Here is a 20,329-nt window from a genome sequence, read left to right on the forward strand (position 1 = left end):
TTAATATTTTTTTACGTGCCTGGGGTATATGTGAAAATGATTTATCTTCTTTTTTTTTTTTTTAAGATTTTATTTGTTTATTTGACAGACCGATCACAAGTAGGCAGAGAGGCAGGCAGAGAGTGAGAGAGAAACAGGCTCCCTGCTGAGCAGAAAGCCCAATGCAGGGCTTGATCCCAGGACCCTGAGATCATGACCTGAGCCGAAGGCAGAGGCTTTAACTCACTGAGCCACCCAGGTGCCCCAAAAGTGATTTGTTTTCTTATCTAAGATCACCTTCTGGAGGGGCAGTAGTCTTCAGAAGATTTTTCTGAGAGTAAAAGTGTTAGTTGGTACCATTTCTCTTTTCCTTCCTCACCTAGATAGCTGGAAACTAGCCAAAGCCAGCACTAACATTCTCCACCTACCTTACTAACATTGCATGCCCTTCTCTGTATTCCCCTGCAGACCCATCATATCCAAACCACCCACCTCAACAAGTGTCCACCCAAAATGGCTGCCCCACCAAAACCAGCAAGCCACCCCAGCAGGGACCTGCACCACTCCAAGGTGACTCTTGTCCTTTAGAGATAGGAAGATAACCCCACACACCAGCTTCAGCAACTAAGCCTTTAAGCTGGCTGCACAGGAATATTGCCTTGCCTTTCCATGTACTCACATCTGTAGCAGAGAGGCTAAGTCCAGAAAACTAGCCTGATTGTTGACCCCACCTACCTATAAGCCTGTAGCAGCCTCAGAAGGCTCCTCAACAAAGCAGGAACTAAACCCCATCCACTGCACCTACAGTAGGCACAAGAAGGTGTATGAAGTCCACATAGAAGAGCACGCCTGGAATTCTTGATTCTGTTAACCAGGAGCATTGCACCATAAGGAATCAAAGAATCTTTTCTACACAAGGTCACTACTTCCAAGACCAGGAGATGTAGATAACTTCCTTAATACAAAGAAGCAAATACAGAGAGTCATACAAAAAGAGGAGGAAGATAAATATGTCCCAAATGGAAAAAAACAAGACAAATTTACAGCAAAAGAACTAAATAAAACACAGAAAACCAATATGCCTGGTAAAGAATTCAAAGTAACAGTCATAAAGATAAAGGACTTGAGAAAAGAGTAGATGAACTCAGAGAGAACCTCAACAAAAAGATAGAAAATATAAAAAAGAACAAGCCAGATATAAAGAATTCAATAGCTGAAATAAAATATACACCAGAGGGAATCAACAGCAGATTTAAGGATACAGAGTAATGGATCAAAAATCTGGAAGACAAAGTAATGGAAACCAACCAAGTTGAACAATGAGAAGAAAAAAGAAAAGAAAAAATTACAATAGATTAAAGTACTTTACCAACATCATCAAGCATAACATTTACATTCTAGGGATCCCAGAAGGAGAAGAGCAATAACATACTTGAAGAAATAATAGCTGAAAAATTCTCTAATCTTGGGACAGAAATAGACATCCAGGTCCAGCAAGCACAGAGTTCCTAACAAGATAAACCTAAAGAGGTTTACACAAGAATGCATAACAATTTAAATGACAAAAAAAGTAATGATAGAATTTTTTTTTTAATTTTCAGCAAAAGAATTTCAGGCCAGAAGATAGTGGTATGATATATTCAAAATGTTGGAAGGAAAAAGTCTGCAATCAAGAATATCCTACCTGGCAAGATTATCATTCAGAATAGGAAGAGAGAGACAGTATTTCCCAGATGAAAAAAAAGTTAAAGGGGTTCATTACCACTACATCAACCTTACAAGAAATGCGAAAGGAAGAAATGTAAGAAAAAGCTTTCAATGTAAAGAAAAAGCCATAACTAGAAGTAAGAAAATTATAAAAGAAAAAAAATCGATAATAACAAACATTCAGTAAAGGTAGTAGACTAATCACTTATAAAGTTAGTATGAAGGTTAAAACAAGAAGGTAATAAAATCAATTATATTTACAAATATCAGTCAGGTGATACGCAAACTAAAAAAGGAGATAAAATATGACATCATATACATAAAACATGGAAAGGGAGTAAAAATTTAGTGTTTTTAGAATGTGTTCAAACTCAAGCAACCATTAACTTAATATAGACTGATAAATGCCTAAGATGCTATATATGAACCTCATGGTAACTACAAATCAAAAACCTATAATAAATACCTACCCCCAAAATTTTTAACTTAATCTACACATAACACTGGAACTTAATCTACACAAATCACAAGGGAAGAAAACAAGAGGACAAGAAATGAACTACAAAAGCAACCAGAAAACAATTAACCAAATGGAAATAAATGCATGCTTATTAATAACCAATTTAAATGTAAATGGACTAAGTACTCCAATCAAAACACATAGGCTGACTGAATAAATTAAAAAAAAAAAAGAAAGAAATAGATCCATCTACATGTTCCCTGCAAGAAATTTACTACAAACTTAAAGACAAAAACAGACTTGGGCACCTGGGTAGCTCAGTCATTAAGCATCTGCCTTCAGCTCAGGTCGTGATCCCAGGGTCCTGGAATTGAACCCCGCATCAGGATCCCTGCTCAGCGGGGAGTCTGCTTCTCCCTCTCCCACTCCCCCTGCTTCTGTTCCCTCTCTCACTGTGCTCGCTCTATCAAATAAATAAATAAAATCTTTAGAAAAAAGGGGTACCTTGGTGGTCCTGGGATCGAGCCCCACATTGGGCTCTCTGCTCTTCGGGGATCCTGTTTTCTCCTCTCTCCTTGCCTGCCTCTCTGCCTACTTGTGATTTCTGTCTGTCAAATAAAAAAATGAAATCTTAAAAAAAATCTTTAAAAAAAAGACAAAAACGGACTAAAAGTGAAAGGATTGGAAAATATACTATACAAATAGAAAAGAAAAAAAAAGTCAAAGTGGTAATACTTGTCTCTAACAAAACAAACTTTAAAGCAAAGATTGTGGGGTGCCTGGGTGGCTCAGTAGGTTAAAGCCTCTGCCTTCGGCTCAGGTCATGATCTTAGGGTCCTGGGATTCAGCCCTGCAATGGGCTCTCTGCTCAACAGGGAGTCTGTTTCCCTTCCTCTCTCTCTGCCAGCCTCTCTGCCTGCTTGTGATCTTTGTCAAATAAAATCTTAAAAAAAAAAAATAAAAATAAAGCAAAGATTGTAATTAAAAAAAGGGAAAAAGAAAGGCACTGTATAATGGTAATGGGAAAATCCAATAAGAGGTTATAACAATTGTCAATATCTATGCACCCAACATAGGAATACCTATAAATAAATCAGTTATTAACAGGCATAGAAGGAGAAAATGACAGTAATACAATTACAATAGGTGATTAGGTGATTTTAACACTCCAATTACACCAATGGACAGATCATCCACACAGAAGGTCAATGAGAAAACAGTGGCTTTGAATAACGCATTGGACCAGATGGACCTAACAGATATATACAGAACATTCCACCCAGAAACAGCAGAATACACATTCTTTTCAAGTGCATATAAATATTCTCCACAAGACAAATCTCAATAAATTTAAGAAGTTTGAAGTTATATCAAGCATCTTTTCTGACCACAACAGTAAAAAACCAGAAATGAATTACAAGAAACAATCTGTGAGGAACACTAATACATGGAGGTTAAACAACATTCTCCAAAACAATGAATGGGTCAACCAAAAAATCAAAGAGGAAATTTTTAAAACCATGGAGACAAATCGATAACAGAGCAATCCGAAATCTTTGGGATGCAGCAAAACCTATTCTAAGAGAAAACTTAATAGCAATACAAGCCTGCCTGAAGAAACAAGAAAAAATGTTCTAGACTAGAACATAAATAAATTAAATAGAGACTAAAGAAACAGTGCAAAAGATCAATGAAACCAGGAGCTGGTTCTCTGAAACTATAAACAAAATTAAAAACCCTTAGCCAGACTCATTAAGAGAGAAAGGAGACCCAGATACATGAAAATAGAAATGAAGGAGAAATAACAACAGACACCACAGAAGTACAAATGAATATAAGAGAATTTTATGAAAACGTATATGCCAACAAACTGGACAACCTATAAGAAGTAGATAAATTCTTAGAAACATAATTTTTCAAAATTGAATCAGAAAGAAATAGAAAATTTGAACAGACCAATTAATGAAATGTTATCAGTAATCAAATATAATTACCAACAAATAAAAGTCAGGGCCAGATGGTTTTACAGGTGAATTCTATCAAATATTTAAAAAAGAGTATTACCTATTCCTCTCAAACTATTCCAAACAATAGAAGAGGAAGGAAACTTCCAAATTCATTCCCTGACTCCAGCATTACTCCAATACCAAAACCAGACAAAGACACACACACACACACACACAAAAGAAAAGAAAAGAAAAGAAAAAGAAAGAGAGAGAGAGAACTACGGGCCAATATCCCTGATGAAGCTAAATGAAAAAATTCTCAACAAAATATTCAACAATACACTAAAAAATCACTCATCATGGTCAAGTAGGATTTATCAGGGATGCAAGAGTGCTTCAATATTTACAAAACAATCAATGTGATACATCACATTAATAAGAGAAAGGTTATATGATCATCTCAATACATGTAGAAAAATCATATGAAAAAATACAACATCCATTCATAATAAAACCTCCCAACAAAGTGGGTTCAGAAGGAATATATTTCAACATAATGAAGGTCATATGTGGAAAAACTCACAGCTATCATCATATTCAATTGTGAAAAACTGAGGATTCCTCTAAGACCAGAAATAAGAAAAGATTGCCACTCCCACCACTGTTATTCAACATGTTACTGGAAGTCCTAGCTGCAGGAATCAGACAAGAAAAAAAAAAAAAGGAATCCAAAGTGGTAAGGAAAAAGAAAGATTTTCATTATTTGCCAATCACATGATACTATAGACCCTAAAGAATACAACAAAAAAACTATTTGAACTGATAAATGAATTCAGTAAAGTTGCAGGATACAAAATTAATATACAGAAATTGGTTGCATTTCTATACACTAATAATGGAACAGAAAGAGAAATTGAGAAAATGATCCTATTTAATATATCACATGATATATATATGGAATCTAAAAAACAAAACAAAACAAGAAATCAACAAAAAACAGAGACAGAATCATAAATACAGGGAACAAACTGGTGGTTCCATGAACAAATTGGAGACAAATGGAGATGGAAACAAATGAGAAAGCAAAATAGGTGAAGGGGATAACTTGTGGTTATAAAATAAATTAGTGATGAGGACAAAAAGTACAGCATAGAGAATATAGTCAATAAAATTGTAGTAACTTTGCATGCTGACAGATGGTGACTGTATTTATCATGGTAAGCATAGCATAATGTATAGAATTGCCAAATCACTTTGTGGTACACCTAAAATTAATATAACATTTTATGTTAACTCTTCTTCAATTAAAAAACAAAAAACAGTTGTTTGTTGGAATTAGCAAAAGGGATGGATGAATAGTCCAAACACAAAAGATTTGGGGACAATGAAACTACTTTCTGTGATACTACAGTAGTAGATACATGTCATTATACACTTGCCCAAACTCATATGATGTACATAACTGAGAGTGAATTCTGATATAAACTGTGCACTTTGTGTGATAATGATATGCCATTAAGTCTTTAACTGTAATAAATGTACCACTTTGGTCACCGATGTTGATAACAGGGAGACTATGCACGTAAGGGGGCAGAAGGCATATAGGAAATCTCAGTACCTTCCCCTCAATCCTCAGTGAATCTAAAACTGCTCTAAGGTATGAAAATCTATTAAAAAAGAAAAGTTAATGAACAATACCTGGGTTTAAGACCATTTTTCAGAGCCACCTCTGTACACATTGTTTTTGAGGCTAAGTGGCATATAAAAGTTCCCAGAGAGTGTACAAACATCAGTAAAAAAGAAAACCAGTGGTGAAATTCCCCAGACCACAGGATGAGAAGTCAATGCAGGACCCAGAGAAGGAGAAGTTTTAGAATTCACAGGAAAGAATGAGCAATTCCCCCAAAATAAGAGAATAGTTTCAGGAAAATGAGGAGAATTAAAGGCAACAGATGTCAATGAAAATAGAGACTGGGAAGGATGTATACGTCAGAACCAGGATCACTGAGGACCAACTGAGAGTCTATGTTCTGGACCTCTTCCTTCTATTTTTCCCTTGGGTTTTGTTTTTCATTTGTTTGTTTGTTTGTTTTTCCCTGACTCCTTCACCACTCATACTTTCACTTCACTAAGTACTTGATCCCACGTCACTCAAGAGGCATTTGAGAAACACTTGGACAAGAAAGCAAACTTTTACTGTCAACTCCAGTTTTATTATGTCACTTGCATGTACTGTATATTGTTTGTCTATTGTCTAGTGTCTGTTGCCTGTTCTACCAATATTTGTGAAAAATGACTCTTGGTCTGTCTTACTCACTGCCACTGTCAGCAACTACAAGTGAGCCTCCAGCATGCCCAGAAATAAAGGAGCCAAAATATGTCTGTTGAACAAATATGGAGTAGCAGAAGCCAAACTGCTGAGGTAGAGTAAGAAGGAGAGGATATGGAGACGTTGAAGACAGGGCTTTCCAAGGAAAGAGATGTGGTGATATCTGAGGATGGGTTGATGGGACAGATAGAAGGATATCAGAGTGTTGTGAACCTATGCAGGTTGTAATGATGAATTAATGTATTATTCCTCATTAAAGACCCTTTCTGTTATATTTGTCTTGGTGCTGATATGGTTGGTATTCATATCAGTAATGTCAATGAAGACATTTACAGTTTGCTTGTTGTAGGTAGAGATAACATTGACAGAATCACAATTCAAAAATGCCTAAGCAATCTGTCCAAAAAAAGATAAGATTGTGAGGCCCAGACAGGGATGTAAATGCCCCATAGAAAACCTGACAGCAAGACTCATGACTCAGTATTGCACTAGTGTTAAGGCAACAGGCAGGGGGTTACACTGGGCTGTATCTTCATGGGTTCCACTGCCTTCTATCCAAGTGTCCTTGGGAAAAGGTCTTAAGCTCTCTTGGCCTCATTTGTTCCTATTTGAGTTAGAGACACTAATATCTACTTGGCATAATTTTTATGAGGTCAGCTGAGATAATCCATGTAAAATGATCATGGAAAAGCCATGATACATGTTTAAGTACATGATTATCAGTAGATATTTTGTGTGTCATAATGAGAAATACATTTAGTCTTTGTCCCCAGTTTCTGCACAGAGCTTCTAAAACCCTTGAAATGTCCTAAGTGAAGCAGCCTCTTTTCCTATTCAAAGGAGCCCTTTCTGATCACAGGTAAGTTTGTAGTAATGAGGTGACTGAAGGTGGGTCCCACAGATAGCCTTGGGATGGGGCTGGTCACCAGAATGATCACGCAGTTGGTGAGGTGGAACTTTCAACCCATCCACCAACCCTGAGGAGGCAGAAAGGAGGAAGGCTGATCAAACTCTATAAAATCTCTTAAACAATGAGGTTTGGGGACCTTATAGGTTGGTGAATGCATCCGTTGCTGGGAGGGTGAAATGCCCCAAATACATGGGGACAAGTGTCCCTGTGCTCCGGACCCTTCTCAACTTCACCCTGTATCACTGTTTATATGTATTTTTTATAATATCTTTTATAATAAATGTAACTGTAAGTTGTGTTTCCCTGATTTCTGTGAGGGGTCCTAGCAAACTTTAAAACCTGAGGAGGGGGGTGTAAAAACCCCCAGGTCATAAAGAAAGAAGTGCAAGTAACTTGTGCCACTACTTGCGATGATATCTGATATTGCCAGTGTGGGAACATGTAGGACTAGGTTCTTAACCTGTGGGGTCCGCACTACCTCTGAGTAGATAGTGTCAAAACTGAATTGACTTGTATGGCACCTAGTTGGAAGTCTGCAGAGATTTGGGTGTTAATGTTAGAAAACACACCAGAATTTCACATTATTATTTACTACAGAATTCCAATTTGAACTTGTGATCTGATGTGACTGCCAGAAACACAAGAAAATCAGAGGCTCCCTCTGTGACAGTTACAGGGCCCTGCCACAGGAGGTGAAAATTTCACCATACATCTCTAGGAGTATCAGGTTCAGGTCTGGGCAATGTACTTCAAATAGGGACACGAAGAGAACAGCCCTTCCCTAGGACAACATGACTATGTAGGTGAAGGCGTGAAGCTATATCCTTCTTGAGAATTTAGAGATGTCCAGGCAAGAGAGGAGAAGGCCTAGAATGTGAGTATTGTCTCTTGGGAACTGAGATCAATATCTCTCAGCAGAGTCCTGCGTAGCAGAGCAAGGACCAACACACAGAAACCAAAGGTGTTATGTAGAAATAAGAACTCTCTCTTACTGCAATGGCCGCATGTGCAGCAATGGCTGGTGTGCTTGGAAGAGTCCACACATGAAACCAGTAACTATCCATGTGAATGTCTGAGAAACAATGGTTTCCCTCAGTGGGGGATTGAGCTGAGCAATCCCTAAGGTTTCTTTCAGTTCTATAGTCATAAATAACTTACTAGTAGAAAGTAGTATCTAGTATTCCAACGACTTCATATACTGTCTCCTCCATTCTCTACCCTCAACTCTGTCTGATCATCCTACTATAGAACGACCCTCATCCATGTTTCCCAAGCAATACATCGTGAAGAGAAGCTGATTTCTACTGAGATACCAATGAAGACTTACCCCAGTTTCTGCAGCTTACATTGTGGATGCTTTGCTTTTTCACATAGAATTCCAACTCCTGCATCTCCCAAGGCATTTTCCCCCAAGTAGAGTCTGGTCAGGGACTGGTTGGTGCTCAGGACGGATGCAAGGTCCTCACAACATGCTGATGTGAGACAGCAACTGACCAACCTTCCATAAAGATGGCAGAATGTCAGACATTTCTCTCACCTCACTGTCTGTGAGTCATGGAAGCACTTGCTCCAATGCTGTTTCTAGTCCTTTCCACACACAGGAAGAGTGTCCAAACTGTATATTAACTATTTATTTCCTTTTGTTTGGTGTAATAGCAAGTAAACACCTTCCAAGCCCATGCCAATACTCCATCTTATCAGCTCCCTATACTTTTTTTTATTGTGGTAAAATATACATAACATAAAAATTACCATTGTAATCCTTAAGTGTACAATTCAGTAGCATTTAAGTTACCTTCTCATTGTTGTATAACTGTGACCACCATCCATCTCCAGAAGGTTTTCATCTTTCCAAACTGCAACTTAGTACATACTGAACACTAACTCCTCACTCCTCTCTCCCCCAACCCCCAGGACCCACTATTCTATTTTTTGCCTGTATGAATTTGATTATTTTAGGTCATTCCTGTAAGTGGAATCACACATTTCTGCCCTTTTGTGTATGGCTTATTTTAATTAGTATAATGTTTTCAAGATGCATCCATGTTGCAGCATGTGTCTGAATTCTCCTGAAGGCTGTATGCATATACCTACCACATTCTTCTACCCCCAACCCCACCCCCTTACCACATGTTTAATCCATTCATTATTCCATGGGTATTTGAGTTGTTTCTACTTTATGGCTATTGTGAATAATGCTGCTATGGACACAAGTGTACAAATACAGGTTTGGATCCCTGATTACACTGCTTTTTATATACCTGGAAGTGAAATTGCTGGATCATACGGTAATTCTATGTCCACTTTGAGGAACTAACATACCAGCTATACTATTTTACATTCCCACCAGCAATTATGATGGTTCCAATTTCTCCTCGCCTACACTTATCTTTTGTTTTGTTTTGTTTGTTTATAATAGCCATCCTAATGGCCCTACCATTTTCAAGTGCTTTCTCTTATTCAAAAATCAAGTCTCCCAGAAACATTTAGTGAAGGGCTTCATAAAAGATCAAGTGTGTTAACACCTCTTTTCTGTTTTGTGTGGAGACCAAGAGCTTGTCATAAAGTCCCAAAACTCTCCTGGAGCTGGTTGTATTTTCTCAGCTTGACTGTAAATACCTTAAAAGTGAGCATGATTTGTTGGATTACTTAAGTTCATTTCTAAGACTTAGTATATGGCTCTTCCCACAACAAACACTAACTGAATGAATTACTGATAAACACCTGGAAATCTTCTGAGCAGTAAAGTCTATTCTCATGCTAAAACTGTAGTGCATAATAGATCCCGGAAGCCACAGCTCATGTTACCTGAAGGAAAATAGCTCAGACTCACCAAAGCTTCTTCAGATTGCAGAATAGATGCCTCAGCCCCACACAAAGAAGTCTAATTCCAAAGTCTCCCAGGGTGTTGTGGCTCAGATCCAATTCCATCAGCTTCTGGTTGCTGCTCAGGACTGAGGAGATGTTGAAGCAGCAGTGATGGGAAAGGCAACACCGCCCCAACCTTCATGCCAAGTAGAGAAGCAGAAAGCATCAGAACAAGGCTGCTTCTCTGACACTGCCTTCTGGTCTATGCCAGTTTTCAGCACCAACTGGGGCGATTTGTGGTCTCATGTTACAAAGGGAAAATTTTAAGGAAAGAAGTTAGGTGAGAGTATGATCTTACCAGAACTCCCACATGCAGGCTGAGACTTATTGTGAAGTTAGTTCCCAGGCTTATGAACTCATAGCCTGAGACCACAACCACTGAGTATGTCAGTGAACTCCCTCCATAAATAATGGTCAGCTCTACAATATATACAGGCATGTCCCTGTTTTATAAATGAAAAAGGAGGTAAATCTGTGTCCCACCTCTGTATCACATGTTCTTCACTGCAAAAATCCCTCAGGTGGACACTGATCTCTCTGGGGTTTTTAACTTATCTACTTCTTTGTCAATCTTGTCTCCATTGTTCTGTTTAATGATTAAATTCCAGCCCTCCACCTACACCAAAATAGCAGGAAGCTCTGTTTCTTGATTTGATTTACAACTCCCCCCAACACACACACAGACACACACAAAGACACCGTTATCACCATCATCAACAACAACTAGGAGTGCCTGTGTCAGAGGACTAAGAATGTTGGTTCTTTCCAGATGAATACTTCATCATCCTAAAGCCTGTTAACATCTTCCTTTATACCCCTATCTTCACACCAACTAGAGCTGAATGCATGACTAAACCTCTATTTACTTGCAAAATATCTCATCATCACCCATGTCTCTCTATGTGTGTCTCACTCTATGGAATCACACAGGGGCACCCAGCAGGATAGTGGGAAGACTGGCATGGGATGAAGAAGGCAAGGAGCCCAAACCAGCCAGAGCCTTGAAGGCAAGAGGAGGATTTGTAATTTATCAAAAGAACAAAGAGAAAGCATTCAAGCAAGGGAATGACATAATTAAAGTAAAATTTTCTAAATAACCCTCTGACTTCTGTATGGAGAATAGGATGGTGCTATATGGAGAATAGGAAGGTGGTAAGGGTGGATGTGGGAAAACCAGTCAGTAGTCACTCAGTATGTATTTTTGAGCACTGATGTGTGCTAAGACACTTGTCCAGACATTGTAGGGACAGTGGAAAGATGAACACAAATTCTGTCCCATGATCTTGAATTGTATTGCAATATCATGGCAAACAGTCATGGTTACTGGGCCTGGGCTACTGGTTTGTATAGGAGATAAAATTGATAAAGTTGGTGTTAGGGTGGGTATAATGATCAAGAAAGGGATGTATGAAAACACTCTGGAGGGATGGGCTTTAGTGCTGGCTATGTAGCTCATAAAAAATGCAGATGTGTGATGGAAGAGTGTTTGTAGGATGGCCCAGACACTCATGTATTGTCTTGGGGAATGTGAGTCTGATTTACAGTATGAGTCCAGAGCAAGCACTCTTTATTAAGAAAGCTGAAAGAGATTCTCTGTGACATTTCAACCTATATGAAATGTTTTGATGGGGTCCAGCCCAGGTAGACATTGTATATGATGAAACTCTCCAATTCTCAGCCGTGATGAGGGCCAGTGAGGAAACAGAAGATATTGAAGGCCATGCACTTTTTGTCCTATCGCCAAGAAATGGCTTACTTTCAGTTCCCCATCATTCTTCCCTATTTGAAGCTTTCTAAACAAGTGACCTCCAATCCATTTTACTTTCCTACTTGTTATGGGCTGAACTGTGTCCACCCCCCAAAAAAAAAATCATAATCCCTAGGATTTCAGAATTGTGACTATATTTGGAGATCAGGTTTTAGACCCTTAAATGAAGTCATGAGGACAGGCCCCAATCCAACATAACTGGTATCCTTTAGGAAATCAGACACGAACACAGAGACCACATGAAGACTTAGGGAGAAGACCACCATCTACAAGCCAAAAAGAGAGACTCAGGAGAAACCAATCCTGCTGACACCTTCAGCTTGGACTTCCAGACTCCAGGACTATGAGAATATGAATTTCTATTGTTCAAGCTTCTTTTTCTCTGGTACTTTGTTACAGCAGCCCTAGAAAATTAACAAACCATTGATCTGGACCCTGAGGTCTTCCTCCACTCTGCTCTCTGTGTCACTCACAGATATGCGTGCACACACAAACACACACACACAGTTTCTTACCACAGTCTCCGAATATTACAGCCGGGTCGCTGGAGCATTTCACATAACACCTGTACCCCTGGGTCCCCCAGAGCATTGTCACTGAGGTTCAGTTCAGTGAGGTTCAGTGAGTTAGTGCTTAGGACTGAGAAAAGCCCCTGCCAAAGGCTGAGAGTGACATAACAATTCACCAACCTGAAATTGTAGGGAAGGAAGAAAGAAAAGAAAATCAGGAGTGTCTGGCCCCAGTTCAAAGACTCCCCAAGGATTAAGAACTGACTCACAGAACCAAAAATTGCCTACTAAGGAATGACAAAGACCAGGGGGCCATGGTAAGACTGTCCTGCATACCTTATTATGGAAACAGCATGAGTCTGTGACTGGCTGCCTTGGCACACCCTCCAGTACCTCCCTCAGATGTCTTTCTCCTCCTCTGTCATCAGACAGCTGTCCTGCCCAAGGCCTTGTTTTCTGTTAAGTAATCCAGAGACTACACTGTGAGATCCAGATCTCAGATCTCACATTGGCTGCATAATAGCATCACCAATGTTCTCAAAAGAGAGCCAGGCCACACCATAGGACTAAAGTCAGAATCTCTGAGGCAGGACCAAGTATATCAATAGTTTTAAGACTTCCACATGGTTCCAACATGCAGTCCTTGTTAGAATACAGATTCTGGCTCTGTGTGTCTAAGATTGTGCCTGCAATTCTGCACTTTTGACAGCATGGGGTGGGATATCCATGCTGCTGGCCTTCAGAAGGTTCTGGAACACACAAAGCAAGCTCCTGCCCTCAGAAGAAGGTAACTGTCACCCAATCAAATGGGCATCAGGCTTTTCATCAGGAGTTTTAATTCAAGTCTCTCCCAGCCTTCTTTATAGCTCTGTAATCTTGATCAGGTTTCTTTCCAACATAGTTTTTAGGGCCCTAAGAGACAGATGTGCTTCCTTCCCTCATTACCTTTCTCTCACCCTCTCTAGGTTTTCTGAATCATTTCCCATCATAGGGACATAATTGTTTCCCCAGCCTCTGCCCTCTGAACCCACTGTTCCCTCTGTTTGAGCTGCCCCTTGCCCACACTCAGGTTTCTCATACTCCATGTGTCAGAGTCCAGCTGTTCAAGGGCTTCCCACCATGTGTTTCTGGTGCATTCTATATGTGTTCTTGCCATAGCCCATCCTCTCCACTGTCTGTCCTTTTTTCCCAGATATCCCCACAATTGAACCTTAAGTTGCTATGAGCAAGGCCTGGGTCTTCATCACCACTGAAGCCCCAGCAGGAGGTCCTGGATGACCAAATGATAAATTAAAAGGTCATCCTGCTAGTGATGCCAAGGATGAAAGAAGGAGCTGAAAATTTATTATTCTTGGTGGAAAGGCCAGTCCCCTTTCTCCTTAATTTTATCCTGTATCAAGTGCTTTCTGTGCAGGCTAAACCCAAGCTTTCATAGACTATCCACCCTCCCACCGTAGCTGTGGCAGTTCCTGAGCAGGGACTTCAGAGGTCAGGTAACTGAACTGCATTGCTGTCCCAACATAGCAACTCGCCTCTGATCTCCTACATTACTGAACAGACCCCAAAGAGGGAGCTGTTGATGACTTCCTGGTTGTAAACACAGTGTAGGAGCTTAAAAACACCCTCTCCTTCCCAGGCCTATGTCCCTCAATTTTCCCTCATTATATCTGTTCCAATGAAGCCATGTCCCTTGGCATAGTCTCCTATGTACATTGTTCCTCAGACACCAGACTCTACTGCTAGAATCCCTTTAACTTCTCCTGCACTCACCCACATCCTACCAGTCCTTCAAGGCAGGCTCAAAACTTACTCCTCTGATAAACCTCCCCCCAGCACCCAGAACTAAAGGCTTTCTGTCCTCTGTGTTCCTGGGACAGTCACTGGGGTTGTTTGGCTCCTTGTGTGTTAACTGAATACTATGCAGTAGAGCCCCAAGTCGACTGCAAGCATTTTGAGTTTACATTTTTATTCAACTCTGTAACCCACATAATACCTTGCGCTGAGTTGGCATCTACCAAACACTTGCTTATTTTCTTCATTGGCTTTTCTCCTCATCCATTTATCCACCTCCCTCTCCTCTACTTGTCCATCTCTGCCACTGAAGGAGTCTGGTAGAAATGGGGGGTGGTGGTATTATTATGGAGCTGTGGCAACCATATTGTAAAGACAGTTACGAAGCAGGCAGAAAGAACAAATGCCCAGAGAAAGGTGGCTAGATGGCGGAGGACAGCCCTACCATTCTAATACCTACCTGAAGGCAAATCACCTTACCGGTGAGTACAGGCAGCATGAGGATCTAGGCGGACACAGTGATCCACCTCAGAGAGCTGCATTTCCCCTTCTTCCTCCTCTTCCTCCTCCTCCTCCTTTGAGGAGTTATGAAGCAGCCTCAGGGAAAGTGATTCCACGCTGTGGCAGTTCTCAATACAAAAGGAAGAAACCACATGGTCCATTCTGGTGGAGAGACTGATCTCAATTTTGGGGAAATGGCCCATGGCTTTTTGTACAAAATCCTCCTCTTGCATCTCATACAAACAGTAGAACAATTCCAGCTGGCTGGGCTGGATTTGGAGATTCTTGGCCTTGGCTTTCTCTTTAATCCATTTTAGCAGTTCCAGCCTGATGTGCTGAGAGATCTTGCAACTCAGTTTTTTCTCCAAGTAGGAGGTTCTCTCCTGGTTTACAAGGCCAAAGAGGAAACGGACAACAAAGATCAGATATCCCTTTTCAAATTTGCCGTAGTTTTCAAGAAGGACAGTCACGTCTCGGTTGGGAAGCTTGGAACTTCTCCATGGCAGGTTCCTCAACTCTCCCTGTTCCTCCTCTTCCAGCAGGTAGTACATGGCAGCAAAGAACTCCTGGAAAGTCATGTGAATGAAGCTGTAGAATTTCTCACAGTCCACTTCTTTTTGGAATAGGTTCATCCTCAAGAAAGCAGACACATCGGCCCTCTGAAGGCCATGGTTCCTAAGGTCACACTCTTCAAACAGGATTTTCTGATTCCAGATTCCATCTGCAGCCAGTGAGCAGAGACCCCGGATGTTGGCAGAGACTTGGTGTTTCTGGTTCTCTCCATGAGACTGCAACAAACTGGAGAGGAAGAAGACATACACAGCAGTGGTGGTCTTGGATGTCTGGGCAAGACTCTTGCCACTGTCCATCTGCTGCTTTAACCCAGTGCATACAATCCAGCAGACCAAGGGGATAAAGCACATGGTGAAGAGGACCTCATTCTCCTGAATCAGCCTGAAGGCCTCTGTGGCTTGTTGCTCATCTGAAAAATACTTAAAGAAATATTCCTTTCTTTTGGCCTCTGAGAAACCCAGGATCTCCACATGACGGGGACGGTCCAGCAAATGCTGCAGTTTCTCCAGAGCCACAGGTCTTGTGGTGATGAGTAAAGAGGCCTCAGGAAGGAGCCTCTTTCTGATGAGGCTGCTCAGGAGAATGTCTCCCCGCTCCACCTTCTGCCAGTTTGTGCATAGAGTCTCTGTGTGCTCATCAAAGGCACCCTGCAGCTCATCGAAGCCATCCATGAGGAAAAGAATCCTGGAAGGCTTGCTCACAATCTTACATATGGGTGGATTTGGGTCAGGGCAACAGCTGACAATCAGGTCCCCCAGGCTCCTCCGTGTCCCGAGGCTTACCTCCCGACAGTGTATATAAAACAAATAGTCAAACCTGTCCTGGTAAATTTTCTCTGATGCCCAATCCAACATGATCTTCCTGGCCAGTATTGTTTTCCCAATGCCTGCCGCTCCCTGGAATACCACCGTGTGAACAGGCTCTGAGTGTTGGTCATCAGGCTCAAACAGCAATTCCATATTCAGGGAACTCACAGGGCTGTCCAGCATCCTGGCTGAGGTCCTGCCAATGGCCAGGAGTTCATGCTCCCTCTCCTGCTGGCTCTGGTGTTCTTTGACAAGACGCAGCCTGGTGTAGCGTTTGTTGAGGTTCACACTCTCACCTAGACGGGCATTCCTGTCTTTAATACATTGGAATCTGCTCCTCACGTGTTTTTTGTACTTCTTACAGTAATCTGGGGTAAAGACAGAAAGGTAGTATTTGGGAGAAGTCCAAGCATACATTAGCTATCAACAAGGATCTGTGGTCCAGAGGGAGTGATGACCAGAGCTAAGGAAAGGGAGATACACATTCTCTTCACTGTGGGTATGGACAGCCCGAGAAACTCTAGGATGTCAAAATTTCCTATACACAGTTGAGCAGGAGAACAGCAAAGTGCCATAGGTACTGTCACTTGCCAGAAAATCCTTCTTATTTGTTTTTTTTTTTTTCCTCTTATTCAGTTTTATTCCTTTAGGTAGTCTGCAGCCCATACCTTTTAGAACCTGAGACACTCAATCACCTCCACTTGGTTCTGGGACTACAAGGAGCCATGTGAACACTGATCTGTTTTTCAGCTCTAGTGGATTTCCTGAAATGGGCCTTTGCTCACCAAGGAGAAGTAACATTTAGAATGATCAAGCTTCTCAGCTTCCAAAACTGGGTTTCCAAATGCAATAGGAAGCACTACCCTCATTGCTTACCTTTCCTTTTTTTACAAATAGAGATTCTGGTTAGGTACCCCAATAAACCCATCCACTCTTCTTCAAGGCTTTCTTCCTGGCATACCACATGTACATTATCTGGAAGAACAAAAAAAAAAAAAAAAAAAGAAATACAAAGTTAAAAATCAGGACTCCTGAATAAGATGATGTAATTGAGACCCAGTACTCAACACCTGGCACAGCTCAAAGTCACTATCCCAGACATCTTGCAAACAAAAACATAGCTTTGAACTTCAGATGACAGGTGTACAGTTTAACATCCAGTTTGTGGCATTTGTGCACTCCTAATTTCAAAGCAATGGATGTCACTATCACTTACCCAGTTAGCATTGTGTGCCCACAGTATCCAGTCTCAGGATCTCTCCCAGGCTCAGAAATCAATCAGCAAACACATGAGATAGGCAAGGTTTCTCCTATCCTTTGTTTTTGGCAAACTTCCCTTGGTGCCCTGGTTTTGAGGCCATCCCCACACTAAATATCTAAATATGCCCAAAATGGTTATGGGCCAGCAGGATTCTCCTCCTCCCCTGCCCCCAAATGCCTGGATTAATCATACACACATTCTGAGTCTTCAAGACAGAATTGTCAAGCAGGTTTGTTTAACTCAGTGGTTCATAATCCTTACTGACTTGAAATTCACCTAGGAAGCTTTTAAAAAGCTCTACCCCCAGTAAATATTTTTCAGTCTATCCAAGGTGTGACCAACACCATTATATATTTTTTATTTTTTTTATAGACATATAATGTATTTTTATCCCCAGGGGTACAGGTCTGTGAATCGCCAGGTTTACACACTTCACAGCACTCACCATGGCACATACCCTCCCCAATGTCCATAATCCAACCACCCTCTCCCGACCTCCCTTCCCCCAGCAACCCTCAGTTTGTTTTGTGAGATTAAGAGTCACTTATGGTTTGTCTCCCTCCCAATCCCATCTTGTTTCATTTATTCTTTTCCTTCCCCCCAACCCCCCATGTTGCATCTCCACTTCCTCATATCAGGGAGATCATATGACAGTTGTCTTTCTCTGATTGACTTATTACGCTAAGCATAATAACCTCTAGTTCCATCCATGTCGTCGTAAATGGCAAGATTTCATTTCTTTTGATGGCTGCATAGTATTCCATCGTGTATATGCATGTATATATATATATATATATATATATATATATATATATATATACATACTACCACTTATTTATCTATTCATCTGTTGATGGACATCTAGGTTCTTTCCATAGTTTGGCTATTGTGGACATTGCTACTATAAACATTCGGGTGCACATGCACTATTATATTTTGAAAGCTCCAAAATGCATCTACAGTTAAGAATCATAGATCTGGGGGGCGCCTGGGTGGCTCAGTGGGTGGAGCCGCTGCCTTCGGCTCGGGTCATGATCTCAGGGTCCTGGGATCGAGTCCCGCATTGGGCTCTCTGCTCGGCAGGGAGCCTGCTTCCTCCTCTCTCTCTCTCTGCCTGCCTCTCTGCCTACTTGTGATCTCTCTCTCTGTCAAATAAATAAATAAATAAATCTTTAAAAAAAGAATCATAGATCTAAGCAGTCACTAAATTACACATCCTAAAGAGGAGGCACTTCACTGAAGAAACTGAGGTACAAAAGAATGAGTGCTAAGCACCAGGGGAAATATTTGGGAGATGAACCCAATATCAACATAAAGGATTCCTGGTAGGCGTCTACTCAGTCTGAATGCAAAAGCTATTGGTGACCCCAATTACAAAACAAAATCTAAACATTAACTCATGCCAAAATCATGACTTAATTCTTATCTAAAGCCTTACCCTATAATCTGGTCCTCCCCAGCAAAAGACAAACAAACTTCTTACTAGGTATAATTCTTCCATCTCATAGCCCAGTTACAGAAGCCAAAATAGCCTAGTGGTTAAGAGCCAGATTCCAGCCAAAGACACACCCAACATTGAACCCAGGCCTTGGCTCTGACTGAAAGAGAGCCACAAGCAACCAAAACCTCTTTCAGGCTCACTTTACGTGGCTGGTTGAGCTCCAGAATTATCTTTTGTTTGCAAAACTGAAATTCTATAGCCATTAAAAATTCCCCAGTCCCTACTCGGCAGCCCTTGGCAACCACTTCTTGTCTATAAATTTATCTACTCTAGTACCTATTACAAACAGAATCATACTGCATTTGTCTTTTCGTGACTGGTGTACTTCGTTTAGTAATGAAATTGAAAGTTCTTTCGAAAGTGCAGCCTGAAGGTTGCTGGCTGGTATAGTTGGTAGGCCATGAAACTCTTGATCTAGAGATTGTAAGTTCAAGCCCTGGGTGTGTACAGACTACAAAAAAAAAAAAAAAGGTAAAATGCCAGTTTTGTGGTGTTTTTATGAGGAATGATGAAAATCCGTAAAAACTGCTTAGTAAACTCACTTCTGTAACTTAAATTTGGTTAGTTAGTATATAAGCACTGACACAATCATAATTGTGTTATTATATGCAATTTGTTTATAACATCCACCTACCGTGCACCCGTGCTTCATGCCTCCATGTCATGTGTCTCTCCCTCATTTCACCCATATTGCTGCTCCACTCACCATGCTTCTCCTAATCTGCTTTTCCATTTTTATTCCTCTTTTCAACTAGTTCAACATCACCATCCTGTGATTTTCTAGATTCCTCTGAGCCCTTGCTTGTGCTCTTCCCATGATCTGAACACCAAGCCAAAAGAATAAAAACTTCACTCCTAGCATCTCCATAGTCCTAGGGGTAGGTGAGCCCTGACTTTCATTTTTAAAGAAAATTTCATTTCATTTCATTCTAGTTTCATTTTTAAAGAAACTAGAAAAAAGAAAACCGTTTTCCTCCAACTTCTCATAGCACTATCATGAGAAGAAAACAGAGGATAAAGCCAAGATGGTAAAAGGAATTATCGAAAAACAAATATACTAACTTCATTGCATCAAAAAATACCATCAACAGATGAAATCGTAATCCATGGAATGGGAGAAAACATTGCAAATCATATATCTGATAGTGTTAGTATCCAGGATATATAAAGAACCCTTATAAGTCAACAACAACAAAAAAATAACCCAATTAAAATATATGGGAAAAAGTTGAATAGACATTTCTCCAAAGATAAACAAATGGTGAACAAGCACATGAAAAGTCATTCAGTATCAGTAGTCAATAGGGAAATGCAAACCAAAACCACAAGGAGATATCACCTCACACCCATTAGAATAACTAGTATCAAAACAAAAATAAAATAAAATAAACATTGGTGATGATGACGAAAAATTAGAACC

General features: G+C 40.5%; 1 protein-coding gene across 10 annotated transcripts in view; it reads right to left on the reverse strand.

Moving 5' to 3' along the window:
- Positions 1 to 20,329, reverse strand: part of NLRP3 (NLR family pyrin domain containing 3) — a 78,626-nt gene that overhangs the window by 55,243 nt on the left and 3,054 nt on the right. For 7 of the 10 annotated variants that reach the window (XM_059176031.1, XM_059176034.1, XM_059176032.1 and 4 more), the window contains exons 4-8: positions 17,024 to 17,122; positions 14,748 to 16,515; positions 12,483 to 12,656; positions 10,165 to 10,335; positions 8,659 to 8,829 (exon numbers count right to left, since the gene is read on the reverse strand). In XM_059176031.1, coding sequence (XP_059032014.1) covers positions 8,659 to 8,829; positions 10,165 to 10,335; positions 12,483 to 12,656; positions 14,748 to 16,515; positions 17,024 to 17,122 — 2,383 coding nt within the window. The remainder of the gene's footprint in view (positions 1 to 8,658; positions 8,830 to 10,164; positions 10,336 to 12,482; positions 12,657 to 14,747; positions 16,516 to 17,023; positions 17,123 to 20,329) is intronic. The other 3 variants (XM_059176040.1, XM_059176038.1, XM_059176037.1) reach the window with 2 other exon arrangements.

Source organism: Mustela lutreola, chromosome 5, assembly GCF_030435805.1.
Source record: "Mustela lutreola isolate mMusLut2 chromosome 5, mMusLut2.pri, whole genome shotgun sequence".
Taxonomy (NCBI): Eukaryota; Metazoa; Chordata; class Mammalia; order Carnivora; family Mustelidae; genus Mustela; species Mustela lutreola.